Raw genomic sequence first — 23,422 nt, forward strand, 5'->3', positions numbered from 1 at the left:
ATAGAATCATCAAACTCTACACAAAAATTGACCCACCCAGCCATATGTGAGCCAAATGCTATGTATGTAGCTGTCACATAATTATCCGAAATGTAATGCAATGTGAGATAATCTTACAAAATTTTACCCTATTCAACGTTTCTAACTCAATCTGGCCCATGAATAGATGATGTATCATAGGACCAGCAATTTAGGCCGCTAAATCTGGCGTCTTATGGTACAATCTTTTTGTCGATATTGCATACCGTTTAGCAGCAGTTAATCTGTAAATGAAGGTCTGCAATAATGTAAACATGCATACACTTTCGTATGTTGATCTATAGATATATATTCACTTATGTCGATTTGTAGCAATCGAGGAAGGGTGTGTCTGCTGTTGTAATCAGTATTCCCCACGCAGACTTTGACTGGCAGTAGGATTGGGGTCCTTCTCCAACTCCTGTGTAACTGACATTAGTAAGGAAGGCCTACCTTTGTAATGAATAATTCACTTCTCGATTTGACTTGCAGAAGGCAAGGGAGCATGCAGTTTTGTTTAAAACTCCCCTACCCGATTGTGTTTAGCTGTAGGCAAGGGTGCCCGCCATTATAAACAAATGTACTCACATAAAATATGACTGGCATTAGGCATAGTGGCCTGCTATTTTGATGGAAACTCACCAACTTGGTGTGACTGGCATAAGCCGGCTGGCAGTAGGAAAGGGGTCCTGTCATTATAATGATAGCTGCACAGCTCAATTTAGACTGGTTGTAGGGAAGTTGCCTGCCATTATAATAAAAAATCCTTAACTGTAATCTGTCTGGAAGTCGATTGTGACCACGCAGTAGGCATTGATCCTGCAATTATAAAGTAAACTTCCCAACTAGATTGTGAATGGTAGTAGGCAAGTGAGCCTGCCGTTATAATCACAAATCGGTAAAAAACACTTCACATTGGAAACAACGTATGGGGGCCCCCCTCATGCTGTTTCTCGGATAACGCTAAGAGACATGCAATTTTAAAACAATCTTATTTACTGCATGTACAGTATTTACCTCCGTATTTGAATACAATGTAGAATACCGTAGCGAAGCACACGTACATCTGCTAGTAAAGACAAATAAGACTATAGCCATGTAACGCTTCTCCCTCCACTGAACAGAGTTGTACCCTCCACTCCACCTTCCCCTACCTCCCCGACAAACAATCGATGGACCTTCGCCTGTGATATACCAAAGATGCAGTCTTCTACCTTTATAATCTAACTTACTGTATTCAAATATTCTGAATAATTACACAATTATTGCCATGTTCTTCGTCACTCTGTCACTGATTTTAACATTCATACAATTTGTTACACTTGTTCATAATATCACCAGTTCATAATCATTGACAAGTTTACACAACATAAACAATATTGTACATATCTGTGGCTATTTCTTGAAGAATGCAGTATATTTTAATATATCTCTTGGCACAGGCCAGAGCAAAATATGACTTTCACTGAAGTCTTATTTATGGCTGTGACAGTATGAGATGTACTGAGTACTAACATTCAGAGCATGACTAGTGCATCAGGATGTTGTGAAAAGTGCTACTTGTGAAGCTAGGTTTTCATGAGGTCTCTCCATCTGGGACGGTCTTGAGCAATGTTCTGCCAACTGATCCCAGTAATCTTCCAGATGTCTTTATCCCATCCGTCCGGTGGTCTTCCCTTAGGTCTCAGATGATCTTTTGGACTCCACTCTAGCACAAGCTTTGTTCACCTACCATCAGTTCTCTGAGCAACATGGCCTGCCCACTGCCATTTTAGGGTAAATATCCTTTCTAAAATGTCACTGACCTTTGTGACTGACCTGATGTATTCTGCTCTCTTCCTGTCTTTCTTCGTGAAGCCTAGCATAAACCGTTCCATAGCTCTTTGGGTTGTTCTGAGTTTTTGCTTAACAAACTTGCTCAATGTCCAGGTTTCACAACCGTAAGTCAGTACAGGGAGAACACTTTGGTCAAAGACTATCTTCTTTAGGTGGGTTGGCATGTTGGATTTGAAGATTGAAGAATTTCTTCCATAGGCTTGCCATCCTAGTTTGATATGTCAGAAGATTTCCGTCTTAAGTCCCCTTTCATGTTTACGAGCTGCCCAAGATAGACATACTCTTTGACGTGTTGTAATGTGGAGTTTCTCCACATGCAGCTTTCCTGCTGAGGCTCATTTGTTGAACATTACTTTGGTTTTAGAAAAGTTACATTAACTGAATTAACTTACAACTGGAATCTTACATAATTGTATTAACTAGACAACACAATAGCACATTGCTCGTACTAATAGTTGAATGGTTAGCAGGGTGATGACTTCTTGGACATAAGATTGTGAGTTCAATCTCTACCAAGATTGAAGATAGGAAATTCCATAACATGTCATGTCATTCAAATCAGCATATATATATATATTTAAAAAATCCCTGGTGAACATTTGTCTAAAATCTTTCAAAAGTGTTTCAGTTTTGCTAATAGGAATGTTAACTATACAGTACTGCAACCTGTTCGTGAGAAATGCTGAAACTCTCATGCGACTAACCCTGGTGTGCACTAGCCATGCGTCTTGGTAGGTGTGCTATTTACCAACTGATGAGCCCAACTTAGCATACTGAGGAAAAATGCTGGCAACCAGGAATGAGTTAGCTGGAAAATTTATAATGTCCAATAACAGACCAACTATATTGGTATTATAAATTTACTCATTCGGGATAAATATTTCAGGTTTCCTATGGGAATCTACTGTACACCTATATCATGTTTACTTATAATTCAATTTTCTACAAAACAGTTCATATTCACTTTCTTCCTAATTAGAGAAATGTTCTAAAAAAATATAAAAGTTAATATGCTTTTGTGTGTTTTGGTGGAGGTTTTATATAATAAAAACCAAAATAATTGGGTTAACTATTAGTCATATTATAAAGGATTTAAAATTAAACTTCCTATAAAAATTATACCATGCACCTTCTTTGCAACTCCAACAGTTTACCAGGAAATTGTACTTTTACATGTTAACACTCGCAACCAAGCCCCGTATTTTCTATTTGTCCCACAGAAACCAGGCAAATTTGAGCAATTTTCAAAATATTCCTCCTGTGCATCTACTCAATGGACCTTAATCTGTGATACAAAGATGCAGTCTTCTACCTTTATATCCAACTTACTGTATTCAAATATTCCGAATAATTACACAATTATTACTATTTTCTTCGTCACTCTGTAAACCGAAAAAATAAAGTCATTTCAACCTATTTGTTGCTCTGTTAAATACAGATTATGAAAGTGATACATGCTACATATGAACTTATTTTCCTTACCTACTAACTAATTTGCTGGCCCTGCGATCTAGGGGTAGCAAGCGTGTCTCCTACCCTGAGGCTCGGGGATCGTTTCCCAGCCAAAGCCAGGAATTTTTGCCTAGATCTGAGGGCTAGTTCGACGTCCACTCAACCTATGAGAACAATTGAGGAGCCATCTGACAGTGAAATAGGGCCCTCTTCTATGAAGTCAAGAATAGCGGCCCAGAGGATTTGTCGTGCTGATCACGTATCACCTTGTAATCTGCCAGCCTTTGGGATGAGCAGTGGTAACTTGGTAGGCCAAGGTCCGTGGAGGAGAGGGGGAAGGGGATGTCTGGGGATGCTGATTAATTCACAACCTATCATACAGTTCCTCAGTGTGATAAACTGTGTCCCTCAAGAACATTTTTATTACAAAGCCTAGGCCTAAATTTTGAAAGGTTATACTTAAAACATTACGATTCTGATCTACTCAAAGTCTGTTTGGGGTAGAAGACAAGGGCAATGAAAAGAAATGTATAGATCTTAAATAGTGTAATATTTTAAATTTAATGTATTGCTATCTTGATATATTTAACAGCTGAAGATGATCCCAATAGAGGATCAAAACTAGTCCTGCACTCATAGTGTACTTCTAACCGTAAATACATATAATTAATGCTATACAAGTATTGATTAGGTGGAGAACTCCAAACCTACAATTGTGAACTGTTGAACTATCAATATGGAAATGAAATTGAAAACATATGACAATGAAAAAGAAATGTGGACCAAACCAAAGAAAATTAACATCTGGCAAAAAAAACACCACAAAAAGCCACTGCTTAATTTGTTAGCAGTAGAGGTTTTAGAACAAGTAATGTTTCCTAGCAATGGCCTTCGACATGGAGATGGGTGTAATTTAACGGAGAAGGCATTTAGGGGTAAGGTGTTAATGGACTGTCCGCAATTTTAACCAACAGTATTCAAATCTAACTGTCCCACTTCAGCACAGGCAGTGCTATGGGAATGTTCATTGTGATGTTTTATTTTCATTTGTATTATATATGCAAAAATTAGACCTTGTCCAATGCAGCATTCCATAACTGTAAGAAATAAATAAATAAATAAATAAATAAATAAATAAATAAATAAATGTTTCTATTCATGTTGCTATCTTCCTACATATGACTTGATTTGTCACTTGTTAGGCAATACCATAGGGTTGATGAGAGGTAGGGGGAGGGGGGAGGAGGAGGAATAAAACACAATGATCAGTGGAAACTAGTAAATAAAAATTTAAAAAAGGTCTGTAACTTTTAAAGGTGGGAAGGAATGGTAAAGATCCGTTATATTATACCAGAAATAAAGATATTAAGGAGATTCACATTAGAAATTAGCAATGATGGTGGAAGGATGAATTAAAAAAGAAAAAAAAACATGCAGCTAAGGATAACATGTTGGTAAAGCAGAAATACAGTATTCTCTAAGAAGGACGTTCCAGGAAATCATTAATGAACAAGGGGAGTATATATGTGAGCATTTACAGAAGGCAGAAGTACTGAGTGAGTAACATGTAAAGATAGAGATAAGGATAATGTCCAGGTAGATGTAGTTTCTAATACTGGCAAAATAATGAAATTTACCTATGATAATAAAGACATTTATAAAAGTTGAATGCTAGAAAAGCAGCGGGAATTGACGAGATTTTTGGGTATATACTAAAGGCAATTGATTGGGATGTAATGCTGTATCTGAAACATTTGTTTGATTGCTCTTTTCATGAATGGAGAGTTGCTATAGTTGGCCCACTGTACAAAGGAAAGGGTGATAAACAAAAGCAGATAATTACAGGGCAATCGGCTTGACATGTGTTACATGTAAGCTCAGGGAAAACATTCTTTTCGATAATATTAGACACGTCTGTGGTTTGATAGAAGGCAGTTTGCATTTAGGAAAGGTATTCCTGTGAGGCTCAACTTCCAGGATTTCAGCAAGATGTAGCAGATAATTTAGATTCAGGAGGTCAAATGGAGTGTATCGCTATCAGCCTATCAAAGGCTTTTGATTCTGTACATCATGGGAGAATGCTCACGAAAATGAGGGCTATTGGACTAGACAAAAGAATGGTTAAATTGGTGACAAAATTTCCACAAAATACCACCCAGAAAATTTGAATAGGTGAAGCATTATCTGATCCTGTAATGATCAAAATAGGGTCCCACAAGGCAGTATTATTGGACCTTTGTGTTTTATAATAATAATAATAATAATAATAATAATAATAATAATAATAATAATAATAATAATAATAATAATAATAATGTCCCGGGCATGACGTTAAACTGCGTCCACAAACCGAGTCACCACCGGTATAAGGGGTCCTCCTCTACCAAGTGCCAACGGCCTCTTCGGAGGGCGGATGAGCGGGTAGAGGTTCAGGGCACTCTCTTGCCCTTGGGGTGGGAAACTGCCCCTAAAAGTGGAAGAGCCACTAGATGGCCAACGGCATAGGATAATAATAAATCCAGTAGCGTCTGTTCACCTATTTGGTGCGGCACCTGGTCAGCGTCTGTACTCCGAGTCGGAGCGGCTGCCTCAGAAAACCTTCAGGAACTCACCCACCTGACTGTACTCCGATCCCTCGGGATCAACCCAATCGCTTGAGAACAAGCACACCATGATTCGTGCAAGTAAGAACAACATTACTCCAGGTGGTAACCAATCCACCTGCCAACTGAAAACGAAGGTGGCAACCAGCCACTCGGATTATGGAGGAGCCGGGCTGATACGAAAGAGAGAGTTGGAGCTCTCTAGCAAACTTCCCACTAAAACGCCCTTCTACATCGGCACGCTAAACATAAACACACTCCTACAAGTAGGCAAACTTCTCAGATTAACATCAGAATTAGATCAGCAAAAAATCCAGCTACTCGCCGTACAAGAGAACAGACTCCCTGAGTCGGAGACATCAGTATATGGTAACTACCGCATTTTCAAGAGCAAAACTACACGAACCATAGGAAAAGCCACACCAATGTTAGGCATGACCTTTTTCGTACACAAAAAGATTGTGAACTCCATCGAAGAGATCATACCCATAAACAACAGACTAATGACCTTGCGACTTCGCTGTGCAAATCGCCACTACACCTTTGTAAATGCCCACACACCCACCAACGACTGCAAAGATCAGAAACAAACAGAAAACTTCTGGAACAAACTTGAAACCACACTCATCAAAATACCTGAAAAAGGCACAATCATTCTCGGCGATTTCAACGGTAAAATTGGTAAAGAAAAGTGCTACAGAAAAACCGCAGGAAGATTCTCAGCACACGAAAAGACCAACAAAAATGGCAAATGCCTCATCGAGCTCTGTCAACAACATGACCTGAAAATCGTGTCAACATCCCTACGGAAAAACCCCAATAAGCTCTTCACATGGGAATCACCCAACACCTGCTGCGGCAAACACCAGATCGATCAGGTCACCATCTCCTTCCCAGCACAAAAAGAAGTACACAACGTTCAAGTCCGCAGAGGAGCCAACATTGACTCGGACCATCATCTAACAAGAATCAAAGTGAAATTTACCCCAAAACGCTTCTACCAGAAATCCAAGGCAAACAAAAAATTGGACGCAGCACAAATAAAAACATCAAATCTCAAGGAAACTTGGGAAAAAATCCCAGCCAAAACTTGGAACGAATTCCACGACAAAATCATGAAGAGTGCATCAGAGCAAATCCCACTATATAAAAAGAGCAAAAAGAGCAGACACCCGTTTTGGAACACTGAATGTGACCAAGCTATATTGAATAGAAAAAACGCATACCAGAAGTTCATCAGCAACCGTACACCTGAAAACGAAGAAAAATTCCGCGAAGTACACAGACAGACCTCTAAACTCATCAGACAAACCAAGAGGAAATACCTGGAGGACCAACTGAAGTCGGCTGAACAGGACTTCCACAACTACAACACCAGAGATTTTTACAGCGTCTTCCGCAACAGATTAAATGGGTATACGCCCAAGAACCTCTGCTTCAGAAAATAAAACGGAAAATTGGCACTCACAGATGACAAAAACACCAAGGAACTCGCGAGATACTTCAAGTCACTACTCAACTGCCCAGAACCAACGGAAAGGTTTCCACTTAAACCCCACCCGAACGCAAACCCAGACTCATCCCCACCTACACAAGAGGAAATACACCGACACATACGACGACTGAAAAACAACAAGTCATCCGGAGACGACGGCATCGTAGCAGAGCTTCTTAAACATCTAGGAAAGAATTCTCTCCAAGAACTCACACAAATCATACAAAAAATTTGGACAACGGAAAAACTACCAGAAAATCGGACAAATGCCTTCCTCGTTCCACTTCACAAGAAAGGTGACCGAACAGATGTGAACAATTACAGGGGAATTTCCCTTGTGTAAGTCTCATACAAAATCCTCTCCGCAGTCCTCCTCCAAAGAACACAGGAACAACTAGAACCACTCATAGGCGAATACCAAGCGGGCTTCAGGCCCCACAAATCCTGTGCAGAACAGATACTCAACCTGAAAACCATCTTGAAACTAAGGCACACAAGAAAACAACCCACAATCTGCACCTTCGTGGACTTCCAGAAAGCATACGACTCCATTGACTGGCAATCCCTCTTCCAAACACTGAGTGAATACGGAATGGACAACAAAACTCAAAAAAATCATCAGACTAACTCTCACCAACACAACCTCCCAAGTAAAATTCATGCGAAATATATCTGAAAAATTTCAGATAAAAACCGGTGTCCGACAAGGAGATGGACTTTCCCCACTACTCTTTAACACAGCCCTGGACAAAATCGTGAGAGAATGGGAACAAGCTCTAAAAGTTCAAGGAAATTGGCAACCATTAAGTATGACAAGAAAATATGTAAAAATCTCCTGTCTCGCTTTCACAGATGATCTTGCGATCCTTGCAACAAACGAACAACAGGCAATCAGCCAAATTGAAACCTTCAAGAAATGCTCAGAATAATTCGGCCTGCAAATCTCCTCAAAAACCAAAGTCATGTGCAACCACTGCAGCCTCCAGAATTTGAACACGAAATTTGGCACAATCGAAAAAGTAACCGAGTTCCGATATCTCTGAGAAATTATAGTACCAACAGGAAAAGAACAGAAGGCCCTCGAGGTCCGCATCCAGAAAATGAAGAGAGCCCTCGGCCGAACGCAAAACATTTCCAACAAAAAATGCCTTTCAATCTTCACCAAAATTCGACATTACAACACTGTGATCAAACCTGAAATACTATACGCGAGTGAAACACTGGATCTCCACAGGAAAACAGTATTCGAAGACATCCTGAAAGAGGAACGTAAAATCATCAGAAAAATTCTCGGCCCAAAACTGACTGATGAAGGATATAGACTGCAATTTCGTACAGAAACCAAGGAGCTCTCAAACCTTGCGGTCGACATCGGAAAAAGACGCCTGAAATTTTATGGACACATCAAACGCCTTCCAGAAAACAGACTGACAAGAATTTTACTCGAGGCAACAGAAAACATCAAAACAAATAGGTGGACAACGGAAATCCACCAAGACCTGGAAAAATCAGGAATCAAAGTGGCAGACATCGCTGACCGAACCTGCTACAGAACGAAAATCAACAAGTGGGTAGTAGAGTCAGAGAGAAACCACAAGAAGAAGACAGGAGCTAAGTGGACAGAAGAACGAAGAACCACGATGAGAGAAAAATTGAAGGCTGCCTGGCAAAGAAGGAAATGCACAACTTCTAAGCGAGGTTTGCGCGATCAGTTTTCTGGTCTTTTTCACATCTAATAATAATAATAATAATAATAATAATAATAATAATAATAATAATAATAATAATAATAATAATAATAATAGTTACTGTTTTACATCCCACTAACTACTTTTGATGGTTTTCAGAGATGCTGGAATTTTGTCCTTTACGTGCCAGTAAATCTACCAACACGATGCTGACGTAATTGAGCATCTTCAAATACCACTGGACTGAGCCAGGATTGAACCTGCAAGTTGGGGTCAGAAGACTAGCACCTCAACTGTCTGAGCCACTCACCCCACCCCTTTATGTTTTCTTATGTATATAAATATGATATAAAAAAACTGGAATATTAGACTAGGCTTTTTGCAGATGATGTTATACTGCATAGAGTAATAAATAAGATGTGCACGCTTTATGTGCGCACGCGCGCACATTTCCCCACTCCCAGGATTACTCGATACACAAACTGGATAAAATCGAAAGGAAAGAAGCACGATTTGTTTAGAGTGATTTCTGACAAGAGAGCAACGTTAACAAATATATTGCAAACTTTGGGTTAGGAAGACTTGAGAGTAAGAAAATGATCTGCTTGACTAAGCAGTATATTCCAAGTTGTCAGTGGAGTGCTGAAACTGGGAGCTATAAAATTTTTCTTGAGCAGAAACAAGCTTGTTGAGGCTCAGAAAAATTGGATATAGAACTGGAATTGACAAGGAGAATGCAGAGTGAACTGACAAGGAGATGAGGGTAATCAAAGTGGAGACAACAGTGTAATGGAGATGTAGAGATTGTTGTCCTTTTGGCTTTTCACGTTTGTCCGTGTCTCCTCTTTCTGATGGTTATTCTTCCAACTCTGAACTGCCATTGTGTTTATCTCGTATGTTCCGATCTTTTTACCAAGCACAATGAATAAATTAACTACCAGGGTTATTGTCAATTCCTGCAGATAGGTAAGTGAAAGAAGATTGTTAGTTTATTAATAATTTATTGCCAAAACAGCAATGAAGATAAAACAATACAAAATATATATAAACCATAAAATTAAAAAGGCACACTGAACAGTACAAAAACTGGTAATAAGCTCATCAGCTACATAACTAAGATAACTAACAACAGAGCTCATACACAGGACAACAAGATCACATAAACAGAGCATAAAGGAACATGGACAAGGGAAACAGCTATAAGCACACTTCCTAGGCAACTGAACGAAAAATTACGCTACTTTCTATAAGCAGTTTAAACTTCTTCCTAGTAAGTTACACGTAATATTACTTATTTAAGAAAGGCACTTGCACATGCGTAATGGAAAACAAAGGCACAAACAAGTATATACTACAAACCAATGTAAATACAACAAAGTCCATGATAAACATTGTTGATTTTTATTATATGGAGCACAATGTGATAGGATCATAATGAGAAGCAGCATTAGGAAACACTGAGAATGAAACAAAGAACAAGAGGAATGAATTCCTGGATTTGCCAAACCATATTGTTTCCAGTCCAATTCTATAACATCCTCTTCATTTCAGTTCTTATTTTCTTCAATAACATGCCTGGTTCCAATGCACAGACTTTCAGAACAGATGAAAGAAGCTTAGTTTATAAAAAATAAAAACACTGATGATATTGCTAATTTCACTACTGTAAACACTTAATATTTAACAAACAATAACAAGCAGAAATAATATATTACAAAGAAATTCATCTTAGGTTCAAACTCAGAAATATAGTAATACATATAAAAAATGAAGACAGTCAATATATTATAAGCACAACCCAACAAGTATATAATAACTACTAGACTTCAGAGCTCACAATTTGTTTTATACATATAAGGCACTAAAGCATAAACAATTCCTAACCAGTCTTGAGGCACTTGCAAAGTTGGTCATACATTTATACAAATTCTGAAAATATCTGTACTTTAGGTCGAGACTAACGAAAATAATAGAAGGGTTTTTAATATGCTCATTCAAGTTAGCCAAGCTGCTCTGAGGTTTAGAATTTGAATCAAGAATGAATTAATTAAATAAAAAATCTGCCTGAAGATTTAGCAGGAGACTGGTCATTTATGAGCAAAAACAATTTTAATAGCTACAAAATAGCTAAAATTGCATTTGGAAGTATGATAGCTCAGTAGCTTCATTGTTGTCATTCTCATAAATTGTCAAAGATCAAATTGCAGCCTACAGGATGGAATTGCTCCCAGCAGAATAATGTGGTGTCAAGAATGGACTTAAATTACAAACCTGGAAAGCATTGGTGTGGTTCCAACAGCCTTGGAAATGACAGACAAATTCACAGAATTATGCTAAAACAACTTTTGGGAAAGAATGTAAAAGCTGAATACAAAATTTAAAACAAAGATGAAACAGTAACTTCATTAATTCCACAGATAGTGGTTTAAACCCCACTGTTGGCAGCCCTGAAAATGGTTTTCCGTGGTTTCCATTTTCACACCAGGCAAATGCTGGGGCTATACCTTAACTAAGATCACGACCGCTCCCTTCCCACTACTAACCCTTTCCTGTCCCATCATCGCCATAAGACCTATCTGTGTCGGTGAGACGTAAAGCAACTTGTAAAAAAAAAAAAAGATCATGTCAGCAGTAACTTCAATCCCAGCTGACTTACTACTTTTCATCTTTTTTTAAAGAGCAATTCACATCAGACCAAGTAACTGCAACATCATCTGTCCTCGTCCTTTCTTCCATCTGTTCAGTAGTTTCTCCCTCATTCAGGAGTATATTGAAATAGTTCATTTCTAATTTCTTGTTTGCTCCTGACTACATTCCCATTTACTGTTTCTAGTGCGGTAACGTTTTCTTTGTCACATCTCTTGCTTTTAACCAGACTTGGTGTAGCTTTTGTACTTCCTCATCTCTCAGTTGACTGTTGTCACTATTTCTGGCTCTTTCAACATCCCTCACTTTCTTGGACTTAAGTTTTTCTATAGCCTCTTTCACTATGATGTCCTTTTCTTCATTACTTTCCTGTCTGTTCTTCAACACACTACTTCTGCACTATTGATAAACTGGTTTTAAAATTATTCTATTCTACATCACTACAGCTGGACTGACATTGGTAACTTGCTTTTGATTATTTCTTGGAACTTCTGTTTACAGTCCTCTTCCTTTAGCTTCCAGTCTTTAATCCTTGGTATCCTGATCCTGGTCTTTGTCTTCTGTACTTGGATTCCTGTCAGTCAACCACCAGAAGTTTTTTGGTCACTATCAAGACATTCATTACAAATAGCTTTCACATCTTGCACTCGTTTTCCACATCTCAGGTCAGTTATCATGTAGTCTATTACTGACTTATTATTCTTCAACAAATTTATGATTGCATTCTGAGTCTTACTGGTTACCTTTGTTGAAAGACAGTTATTTCTAAATTTAAAAACGAAACAAGAAATGGGGAACACATGACTTTTAGGCCACCATATACTGTAAATACGTGATCATCATCATCATCATCATCATCATCATCATCATCATCATCATCATTTTCCAGCTCTAGTTTCCTGGGTGTGGTGTACAAGCACTCGCCACTTCTTCCTGTCAAAGTATAGTTTCTGTTCCTCCATACCCTTCCACTTGGCATTCCTCTTGCTGCCGAATCCATCCATTCCTTGGCCTTCCAACTGGCCTCTCCCCTTTCACTTCTCTGTCCAAGTAATTCCCTGCTGTTCTCGTTCTGTACATCCTCATACCATGTCCAAATGTAAATATGATCAATCAGTTCTGTTTACTCTTATATCACATCCTTCATTCCATCGCATTCACTCCTCTGAAGAGCCTGATGTCGGGAAGGGCGTTAGGTCATAAAAACTTGCTACGAAGTTTCATCTCGCTTCATATCCGTCCCCGCAGAGAAATGGGATAAGGGTTGCATATACAGTTTTATTTATAGTATTATGCAATATTAATACAAAAAAACGATAAAGAACTTTTTTATTTATAGTATTATGCAATAATAATACAAAAAAAGATAAAGAACTTGGCGCCAGTCATTTGTTTGTCAGTTTAACAGTAGGCCTATCACACAAATCTAATTACTGCCATCAGGATCCCAGTCTTTTTGAAACTATTTACAATAGTTTTGTTCTTGATTAGAGTTCAAACAGTGATAATCTATTCACAGATTGTTTCTAGAGAGGGGTCTCTGTATTCTCCCAATCCCCCAATTGGTGGATGTGTAGCAGAAGCCACCTCTGGAATAAAGCCGTACTGTAGAAAGCGTAGCAACCCACCAGCTGATTGTTAGGGACGGTCTGAGCAAATGTTGGAGTTGTACTTCCGAATATAACACACAGTGACTGGAGCATTCTTTGGATAATTATGGCTGTTGAAACCCATATTTGTATTTTAAAATATATTTCATGCCTGTTCTCTACATTTATTACATTTGGATTTACCTAAACAGCTGTAAATGGGATAGGTATGCTACCTCCAAGTGCCCAGATAATGACAGAAGTTCCATGATGAAAAAATAAATAACAGGGAAGCTTGCTGTATTTACGGATATCTAAAGGCGTGGAGGTAATCCAGTTTATTATCATATTTAATTTCGTCCTTTCATTGTCTCCATGATTTTATTAATGCATAGTACAATTTGTTAGGTACGTTCATGAGTAAATCAATTGTTAGCACTGGATTGCTATTCTTATGTTTCAAACCTACTTTTCCAAAAATGACCTATATTGGCCTCACGAGATATTAACCCTATGCGAGCAAAAGCATTTTATGTCTGTACGTGGACCAAAAATATAGCAAATTAAAACTCATCCAAAATTATTGAATGCTAGCTATAAACATGCATATGTAATATTAATTATTTGCCTTGAATATTGGATGCACATCATCGCAGAAGTGCGTAGGATATTTTTGAACTTTTTTGCGGCAGCATGTTAGCGCATCAAAGGTATACGAGTCATTCCACAAATAAGTTATTATGCCAATCGATTTCCTTATATCAGATAGTGTTGGGGATGACCAGTCTTCGATTGTACATCTCCTAGTTGGAGGGGTTGCCTATTGTTTCCCTGAATTACTGTTTCTTGGTGAATTATGTCAAAATTTTGGTATAAAAAAGTAAAAAATACTCCGTAGGCTCGGTCATCATGTCAAAATATGAATGTAAAATTGGCCCTTTATTAACATTATATATCAGAATGGTATGTACCGAGCTCGATAGCTGCAGTCGCTTAAGTGCGGCCAGTATCCAGTATTCGGGAGATAGTAGGTTCGAACCCCACTGTCGGCAGCCCTGAAAATGGTTTTCTGTGGTTTCCCATTTTCACACGAGGCAAATGCTGGGGCTGTACCTTCATTAAGGCCACGGCCGCTTCCTTCCCACTCCTAGCCCTTCCCTGTCCCATCGTCGCCATAAGACCTATCTGTGTCGGTGCGACGTAAAGCAACTAGCAGAATGGTATGTGAAGGCCCTGGGTCCAAGTTACCCATGTCAGTCCTTTCATCAGCTGTTTCGTTCTCTGGAGCACTAGAGTCATTCTTGCACTGAGAAAACTTACTACTTGAATTTCTGTCTTTGGACTCATCAAATGAAAAATCACTTTCATCTACATCCATGGAGACCAAAATTGAAGCAATCAATTGCCCACCGACTCTCTTCTTAGTAACCATATCGCAAAATAGTTCTACAAATCCCAAAAAGCTGGTCTCAAAACTTGCGACACATGCTTGACTGAACACGATAGCCTCTTATAGCTTGTAAAAACCTAGCAGGGGGATAACGCAACTCTATTCGAGGATTCCCCTTTCAGCCAGACTTAAAAGTGTCTTTTACTGCCATCTGCAGAATTTTTTATTACTACGTGTGCAGGGAAGGCTGGATCCCCAACCATTTAATATATTAAATTCCACTCATGGGCAACATGTTATGGGATTTAATATATTAAATTCCGCCCTCAAAGAGTTAAATGATTAAGAAACACATCTGTGAATATTTCTTAAAGTGAACTCGTGTCCTTATCCTGAAGGTGGTTCAGCTCTTTTCAGGCACATCCCCTAACGGATGTTAGGCTCTGTCTGCAAGCACAGCAGCTTGCTTCAAACACGCACTCCCATGCAGGCGTGAGTGATATCGGAGATAGAACTGACACTCCCATTCTGTTACTTGATGGCTGGATACAGATACTCTTTAGCAGTCTGAAGTGTGTTGTAGGCCGATGACCTAGATGTTGGACATTTGTAAGGAGCTTTGTACTATTCTCAAGGCATCAGAAGAGGTTATGTTAATAATGAGTGGTTGTAAGTATGTTACAAGCAGCCAAGTACTTATGACAAATGGGCTCACAAATGTTTGCCAGAAGCTGTTAACTGAGCCTTTGGTGGAACAGTAATCGGTGTTGTGAATGAAGGGCTCAATTGTAGATAAAAAATGTGAAGTATAATGAAGCGATTGCCTTATGTACACTTCTGGATCCTAGGTTCAAGTTACTAGCATTCAAAGACTGAACTGCAGGGGTAATAGCAAAAAGGCTGCCATAGATTTGCTGTTAAATTAAAGCAAACAAAAACACATTTTAGCTAAAGCAGATGAAATACATAACAAAGAACAAGTTCTGGAAGGAGATGATATCAGGAGAGAAATCTGTTATTTGGATTGAGACCGATTTTGATTATATGGTATCTTCAATAAAATCCATAGGTAGGTAAGTGGTGATGATGATGATGCTGATGATAAGGAGCAATGTATTCGATATGTCTTATCATTCTATTTTTTACTAGGCACACCAATATCAGCTGCCAATATTGAAATTAATTTATATTTGGATGACATTCTGCTGTATAGAAACGAAGACCCACTACTATTGTGGAAGGAGCATTGTTACCTACATTAAACTGTATCGAAACCTGTCTGGCTTAACTTCCACATTCTATCTCTGTGACTTGCGAAAAGCTGTTCTCTAAAGCAGTGGTAGCTTTTTCCCAGCCCCAGTGATTAAATAAATCACACACAGCCCCTATTACAAGCATCCTTCTATTGTTGTGCAGCATGATGGGTGGGTTATGCAGGTTTTCTTCTCAATGCTCCTCGCAGATGATTTTACAGAAACAGACATTAGTATTCCACATTATCGATCTGCCTAGAGGGAACAACATGCTTACAATAACATCACCCCAATCATGGGCAAAAATCACCATAACTTTCACACTGGAGGGAGTCTGCTGAATGTGGTTTTTTTTTGCAGTGACCAGTAATGATGCCACTCAGTCGTTTCGCGTTTCAGCTTTCATTCGTAAGATCTGGTCTACGTCTCCTCAATAGTAATGATCTCCTATAAGAAGGGCTCTCCTTTGTACTCACAGCACTGCAAGTGACTGATGGAGTGGCATCTGGAGCAGGATTATGGGACAACATGTTTGAAAAAATGTTTCTCGATTGAAAATACCTTGAAATGTTAAAGAGGGGGTTATTCAATAAACAGAAAACAGCCTGTGTTTTGCAACAATTTAGTTCATATAGGAACAGGATGGAATACCATCTCATTTGATTTTGGGGTCAGGAACTTTTTAAAAACTTTCGGAGAGAGCGACCTTTGTCTCACCGTACGGAGGGCTATACTGAAAACAATTTTCTACATAAACCTCTACAATTTAATACAAAGGATTAACGGATGCTTGGCTTGACATATGAGCTTGCACATCATTTACAAATGCTCTACTTGAATCTTTCTCAAGTTCATGCATTTAATTTAACAATAAAAAACCAAAATAATTTTTCATTGCAGAACAGGAAGAGGTGGCTACTACACCATTCTTTTCCCAGTATGGCAATATTTATAAGAAAATAAATAACCTAGTTCATAAAGTATAGAAAATCAGGAACTTGCAGGAAGAAATGCTAATTTTAACAACTTCTTCCTCTGATAAATCTGCTAACAGTAGATTAACTGTACATATCTTCAGCAAGTACCACCATAAAGAGAACCACTTTGAGTTTACATATTAGTGGAAAGATACAGAGGATATTTTAAATACAATGAGTAGCAATATGTCAAGAAATGAGTTTTGATGTATTTCCTTGATCTTCCATACCTTCCTCATTAACTATAGTACCTTCATATTAACCTTCGTAAAAATATTAACAAAACAGTGTTAAAACATAACTGATATACAACAGAAAAAGAAATATAAAGGGGATATTACATCAATTTCTTACAAAGCATCTTTTATGAAACTGAACACTGCCCAGTATTGGACTCACCTTGCTGAGGATAAGGAGTAGTTCCCGGTCCTCCATAAGGGTTGTATCCAGCAGGCATGGGAGGTGGTATGTATGTTGGATAAGGTGCTGCAGGAGAGGCCCCATACGGTACAGGCATGGCAGAGGGGTACATGGGATATGGTAACCCCTGTGGTGGAGGAGCAGTGCCAGAGCTGGTAGGGACAGAACTAGGGGGTGTAGTTGTGGGTGGAGGAGGACGTGGAGGTGGTTCCTTCTTGGCACCATCTGAAAAGTCATGAGAAGAGATACATAAACGACATGTGTAAAAAAAATTTTAAAAAGTAAGGCGAGGATGAAAGGGACTACAAATTATATTCTGAATAATGTATGCATTGTAAATAATATGAACGAATCGAGTAGGAGTGCAGAAGGGCTGTTTATGTATCAACCATAAAAAAACACACAAAAAAAAGCCTGCATTTTTTCATCAGTCCCTGTTGCTCTCCTCACTAGAAAGCACAGGAGGTCTTATGGCAGAAATGACTGACAACTATCAGTTAGTTTTGAATGTCTGTTGAAAATAGCAATAGGAACAGATACACTTTTTTTTAAATGAGAATTTTTGCAAGGGTATGTGCTACTCTGCAGTGAAACATATAATGCTCACAGCATGACTTGGGCACCTGATTTGCCAACACTTGCCCACAGAGTCATATTATACTACATTTACTCACATAATTCTTGCCAACGCATAATTTACACGCATTCTCCTTTTCATTGTTTATGTAGAATAGGAAATCAGAGAGGAATTTGGAAAAGGAATCACAATCCAAGGAGAGGAAATCAAAACTCTAAGATTTGTCAGTGGTATTGTTTTTATCTGAGTCTGCAGAAAATCTGGAGGAATTGCTGAATAGTATGGATACAAAAGTAATGGAGTGCAGTCAAACAAAGTCAGGTGATTCAGGAAATATTAGATTAGGAAATTAAGTCTTAAATGAAGTAGATGGATAATTGTTACCTTGGGTTCAGAATAACTACCGATTGCAGAAATAAGCACGACATAAAATGCAGACTAGCACTAAAAAGAAAGACCTTTCTGAAGAAATGAAAGGAATTAAAAGAGGTATAATATTTTCGTCCGGAGTGTGGCATTTTATGGAAGTGAAACATGGGCGAAATTAGCGCAGAGAGAAACAGGAATACTGCATCATATAAAATTGTGGCGATATATTATGCCAAGATTCACAAGAATAGAGCAGTGGGCCTTAACTTTTCAGTAACCAAATGCAATGTGCGGTAGAAAACCTTGAAATGTGGCATTACGGAAGAATGCTGAAGGTGAGAGGAGAACGATTTGGCAAAATCTGACCAGAAGATAGAATTATAGGACACATCTTAAGACACCCAGAACTCGTACAGTTGGGAAGTGTAGGCGGTAAGAACGGTAGGAGTAGACCAAGGTATGAATATGGCAAACAAATTAGAGCAGATGTAGGATGTAGTTACGTAGAAAAGAGGATGACACAGGATAGGGTGGCAAGGAGGGCTGTATCAAACCACGCTATGGATCAAAGACCCAAACAACATTTTTACTTAAGCCTTACAAATTCACTCTTAAAATTATTCCTTTCCTGTTCAACATGACTAATATCTGTTCTTGGTAACAGTTTTTGTAGTTCTTCCCTAACACTTCCTGAACACCCTTATCCCTCAATCTCCAGAGCCTGATCTTTTTTTCTCTTCGTTCTCGTAGTTTTGCGACCTTGCCTACTTTTAACCTTGCTACCACAGTACTACAGTCACCCCCAAGGGCTTCCCCAGGCATAGCTGCAACATTATTAGTTGGTTCCTCTGGCAAACGTCCATTAACATATACCCTACTTGATTCCTGTTGCCATATCCGTATGACCCCAGAATCTATTCTCTTCTCTTCCCAGTCTCTCTCTTCTCATTCAGATCTCCCAATATCATTGACTTTCTTGTTTTCCATAATATATTATTATTATTATTATTATTATTATGCTTTTACAGTCTCATTGGACAACTTCGGTCAATAATTTTCTGGTTATCTTCTTCAATAAGTTTTCTGTCCAAACTGCCCAGCAGCTTTTTATTCGTTCTGATCTTTTCTGTTACTCGTCATCAGTAAATACCCTTTTCATTATGTTACAGTATTTGTCTTTGGTTTAAATCTGACTTTTTGTTTTCAGTTTCCTTAAAATTTCTGTTTTGTTTTGCAAATCACCAGAGTTATTTCTAGTTCTACAACATCCTCTCTAACTTTCTTAATCTATTTCTATATACAGGCCATGAACGCCCCTGGAGGGGTGGAAGGAAAGGGTTTCCACTATCCGTAAACTCGGCACTTGATGGGGTAGAGTGGTTAGCTCCATGTCCAGATGCCTTTGCTCCCAGGAATTAACCTGGTACTCATTTTTGGTGTAGGCTGAGTGAACCTCAGGACCATATGCACCTCGGGAATTGGAAACCTTGTTTCTTAAATTTTATGACTTTCTGATGGGGAATCTAACCCACATCCTTCTGTGTGAACCGAGAAGACCATGCTCATTTTATAATTTTATTAATTCTTTCTTGCCATGCAGATTTCTCATCCAAATTGTATGTTATAATTTCTCCTAAGTATTTAAACTGCTTCACTATTTTTACTTTCCTGTTATGTAGTTTTAGTGGATCTGTTACCATTATCTTAGTCTTTTCGAATGATATCTGGAGTCCTATTTTTTGAGCTATATAATTTAATCTTACAAAAACTGTTTTTTCCACCTATTCAATACTTTATGCTATTTGCAATGCCTATATTTACATTACATTGATTCGTTAGAGACTAGTTTCGACCCTACTTGGGGTCATCATCAGCCATCATTATATAAGTATACAATGTCCTTGTTTGCCATTTTTCAAGAGACTTTTCACTCCCAGCAGCAACAAAACTGCTCAATCTTAACACGGTTCTTTTCCCACTCAATCTTAACACTGTTCTTTTCCCAATCACTAATGGCTGCTTTGCCGACACCAAATTCGATTGATAATTGAGTGGCACTTTCGCCATTGTTCAGTCTTTGTAACACTTCCAAGTTTCTCTTTTAGCGTACATAAGTTGTGTTTATGTTTGCTTGCCGTGATGAGACACAGCAGGGACTAGGAACAGAATGTAGAACAAACTCAGCACTCACAAAACAAAGCATACACTATTACAGCAGGCACACACAGTCTGGGAGATTGCGCTAGATACACTAAACTGAGAATAAAAGAAGGAGTAGGCAGAGTGGGAAGCTCACATGCTTGCTAACTGAAGCTCACTGCCCCTTCCATTCAGACTTTTACCAGGCTGCTCGCGCTAGGTCGATGCCAACAGTGTTTATAAAAACATAACAGTACAGTAATTGGTTTTCGAGCCTCAGAATGTAGTTGTAAAATAAATTTACAGCATACTGTACTAATTTCTTACTTTCAATCATTTTAATATTTAACACATAAATGCTTAGTCAGTATGTTGTGTATTTGACAAAAATCCACCTAATCCGCATTTTCGCCAATCCGAACAAGGTTCGGTCCTAATTAGTTCAGATTAATGGGACTCTACTGTATAATTTTTAAAATTTAAAAATTTTACAGGTGCATCTAGTTCTGATAGTGTTCATGGACTCAAATATCAGATCCTGAAAAGCCATTGCAAGAGCCATCACATGTACCTGTCCCTCTTGAATCTTTGTCATTAACAACAACCTGTGGGGCAGAAAAGAAACAGTTGCTATCATTTTTACAAGTATGACCTTTAAAAAAAAAAAGTGAAATGCAGAAAAAGAAGCTGGGCAAGCTACTTCCACACTTGTTTACCGCAAATTTCTAACCTCCTTCTATTACGGACGATTCACTGAGTGAATTGGCTATGCAGTTTGGGTCACACAGCTATTAGCTTGCATTTGGGAGATGGTGGGTTTGAACCCCACTATAAGCAACCCTGACCTTGGGTTTTATTAATTTCCCTTTTTAACACTAGACAGTTCCCTAATTAAGGCGACAGCTGCAGCCTTCTTTGTCCTGTCCTACCCCATTGTCACCATAAGACCAGTCTATCGGCATGACAGACAAATAGAAAGAAATGTACTAGATTATACCCTGCCTATGTTTCGCCTGATAGGAGGACTATTTCCTCATTTCAGCAGCATATGAACAGTGTATGACACTCTTTTGTCAACATACTTTATAATTTGTCCTGAATGAGTAAATTTTAATGACGTGTCTCAGTGTTTGTTTAATTACACATCCTGGAATATAGAGAGCTACCTAGCTGTTGCTGTACATTTTATAAATGAAGGTCTCACAGAATTAGTTCTGGAAATGTAAAAGTTTCATTAGAAAAATTTCTTGGAATACAGTCAAGAATGTGAGTGATCAGCTGGCAGAAGAGACATTGGGAGAAAAGAAAGCGAGATATAGTAGTACTGCTATTTACGTACTTAGTTACGGGCTGCTACAGGGGACAGGTATTGACAACTGTGCCTCCCAAAAGTTGACCTGCAACTTGTATTATGTTACTTTTATACCCTAATACTACAGTGTAATAGATACACAGGAACATGATACTGGAAAGTAACCATTTGTTCCATCCCTACTGCTTAACAGTCTCCATTTGTGATACCATCAATCCATCCCAGCTTCGACAATCTTCTGTAACATTACATTTCTTTCATTATGCACCATTTTAATACCATTTTCCACAGAAAAATATTCAGAAATCTCTTTCTAATAAGTGCATATCTATATTTGAACTGAGAAAATGTATTTCATTAAGAAACATCTTCCTTGCTTGGGCAAGTCCATATTTTAAGTCCTATTTACTTCTGCCATCATTATTCTAAAAGTAAAACATACATTTGATCTCACTGTTATTTTCTCCATTTCCTTTCAATATTATCAATGTACTTAAGAAAATATTTCTTGAAATTTCCCTTAAAAGTCACAATATTGGCAATGAAGAGTGAATATAGTAATTTGTTCCTAATTATTAATTCCCTAAGAGCTAAGAAAAGATAAAAAAAATAATAAAGCACTTTATGAATCACTTAATTCAAGCTGTCAAACTACTCCTACCTTTAGATTATGGCGGTTATACAAATGTTGTCATATCTGTTTTATTTATGAAATGATTAGGGAATATTTTGTAATAGTCTGGAAAATGAAGCATATCTGGCACCAAATATGTGTCCATTTATTTTTATACTATTACGATAACCATCATGACTTTATCGGCAGTTTATACAAGCCATCAGCAAGCAAAATTAACTTTCAATTTGCATGGATGTCATGTGATACTGAGGTTAAGTTTTAATTTGCTTTTCCGTGTAGGTTTTCTTGAAACATACTTCCCCCTGAGATGACATTTTTGTCTTTAGAAGAGATTCCAGCTAGTGGTTTTACGTCTCACTGACACAGCGATTCCAGTGTAGATGTACTTAATGTAGGCCTAAATTCTGTCTGATTTTTCCTAAAAACACTGAAAACTTTCTGTGGGGGAGTTACTGTGCGGTACACTTAGTACTGCAAATACAACATTACTTAAGGTTTTATACTTCATTTGTCCACTTTCATTTTTAAGCTCTGCAATGTTGCCCCAGTTCACATCAATGTTAGGTCCATATACAATATATTTAAGGAAAGTATCACACTGGTAAACTGCAAATTCCTCTTCAAGTTTACTATGTTCACTTTCCTTGACCAAACTTGGGAATCTTCAAGAAACATATTCAAGAGATGAATAGGAAACCTTCATTCTGAGAGAGATGTCTACAATTTCAGCATGATGAAGAAATTCTTCATCAAGGGGAAATTTCCTGATAATGTAACTGCAATCTGCCATATAAAACTCTCTCACAGAATTATAAAACATATCTTAATCACAGTCATTATCTTTCAAGTATGCCCTGGATTTTGCTCCAATTCCTAAGTTGTCATCGGCTTTCTGGCATTTCCTCCCCTTGAATTCAACACTCAAAAGGGAGGTAGATTCTGACTCAATAGAACATGCCTGAACAAATCTGACCAATAGGTCAGTTAAAAGACCAGTAAATTTCCTCCTAAGAAGATGTAT

The 23,422-nt window shown here is 38.2% G+C and overlaps 1 protein-coding gene across 3 annotated transcripts in view; it reads right to left on the reverse strand.

Annotated features, from left to right (window-relative positions):
• Positions 1 to 23,422, reverse strand: part of ALiX (programmed cell death 6-interacting protein-like protein AliX) — a 275,620-nt gene that overhangs the window by 47,186 nt on the left and 205,012 nt on the right. For all 3 annotated transcript variants that reach the window (XM_067158494.2, XM_067158486.2, XM_067158479.2), the window contains exon 14: positions 17,347 to 17,592. In XM_067158494.2, the coding sequence (XP_067014595.1) occupies positions 17,347 to 17,592 (246 nt within the window). The remainder of the gene's footprint in view (positions 1 to 17,346; positions 17,593 to 23,422) is intronic.

The sequence above is a fragment of the Anabrus simplex genome, chromosome 1 (assembly GCF_040414725.1).
Source record: "Anabrus simplex isolate iqAnaSimp1 chromosome 1, ASM4041472v1, whole genome shotgun sequence".
Lineage (NCBI taxonomy): Eukaryota > Metazoa > Arthropoda > Insecta > Orthoptera > Tettigoniidae > Anabrus > Anabrus simplex.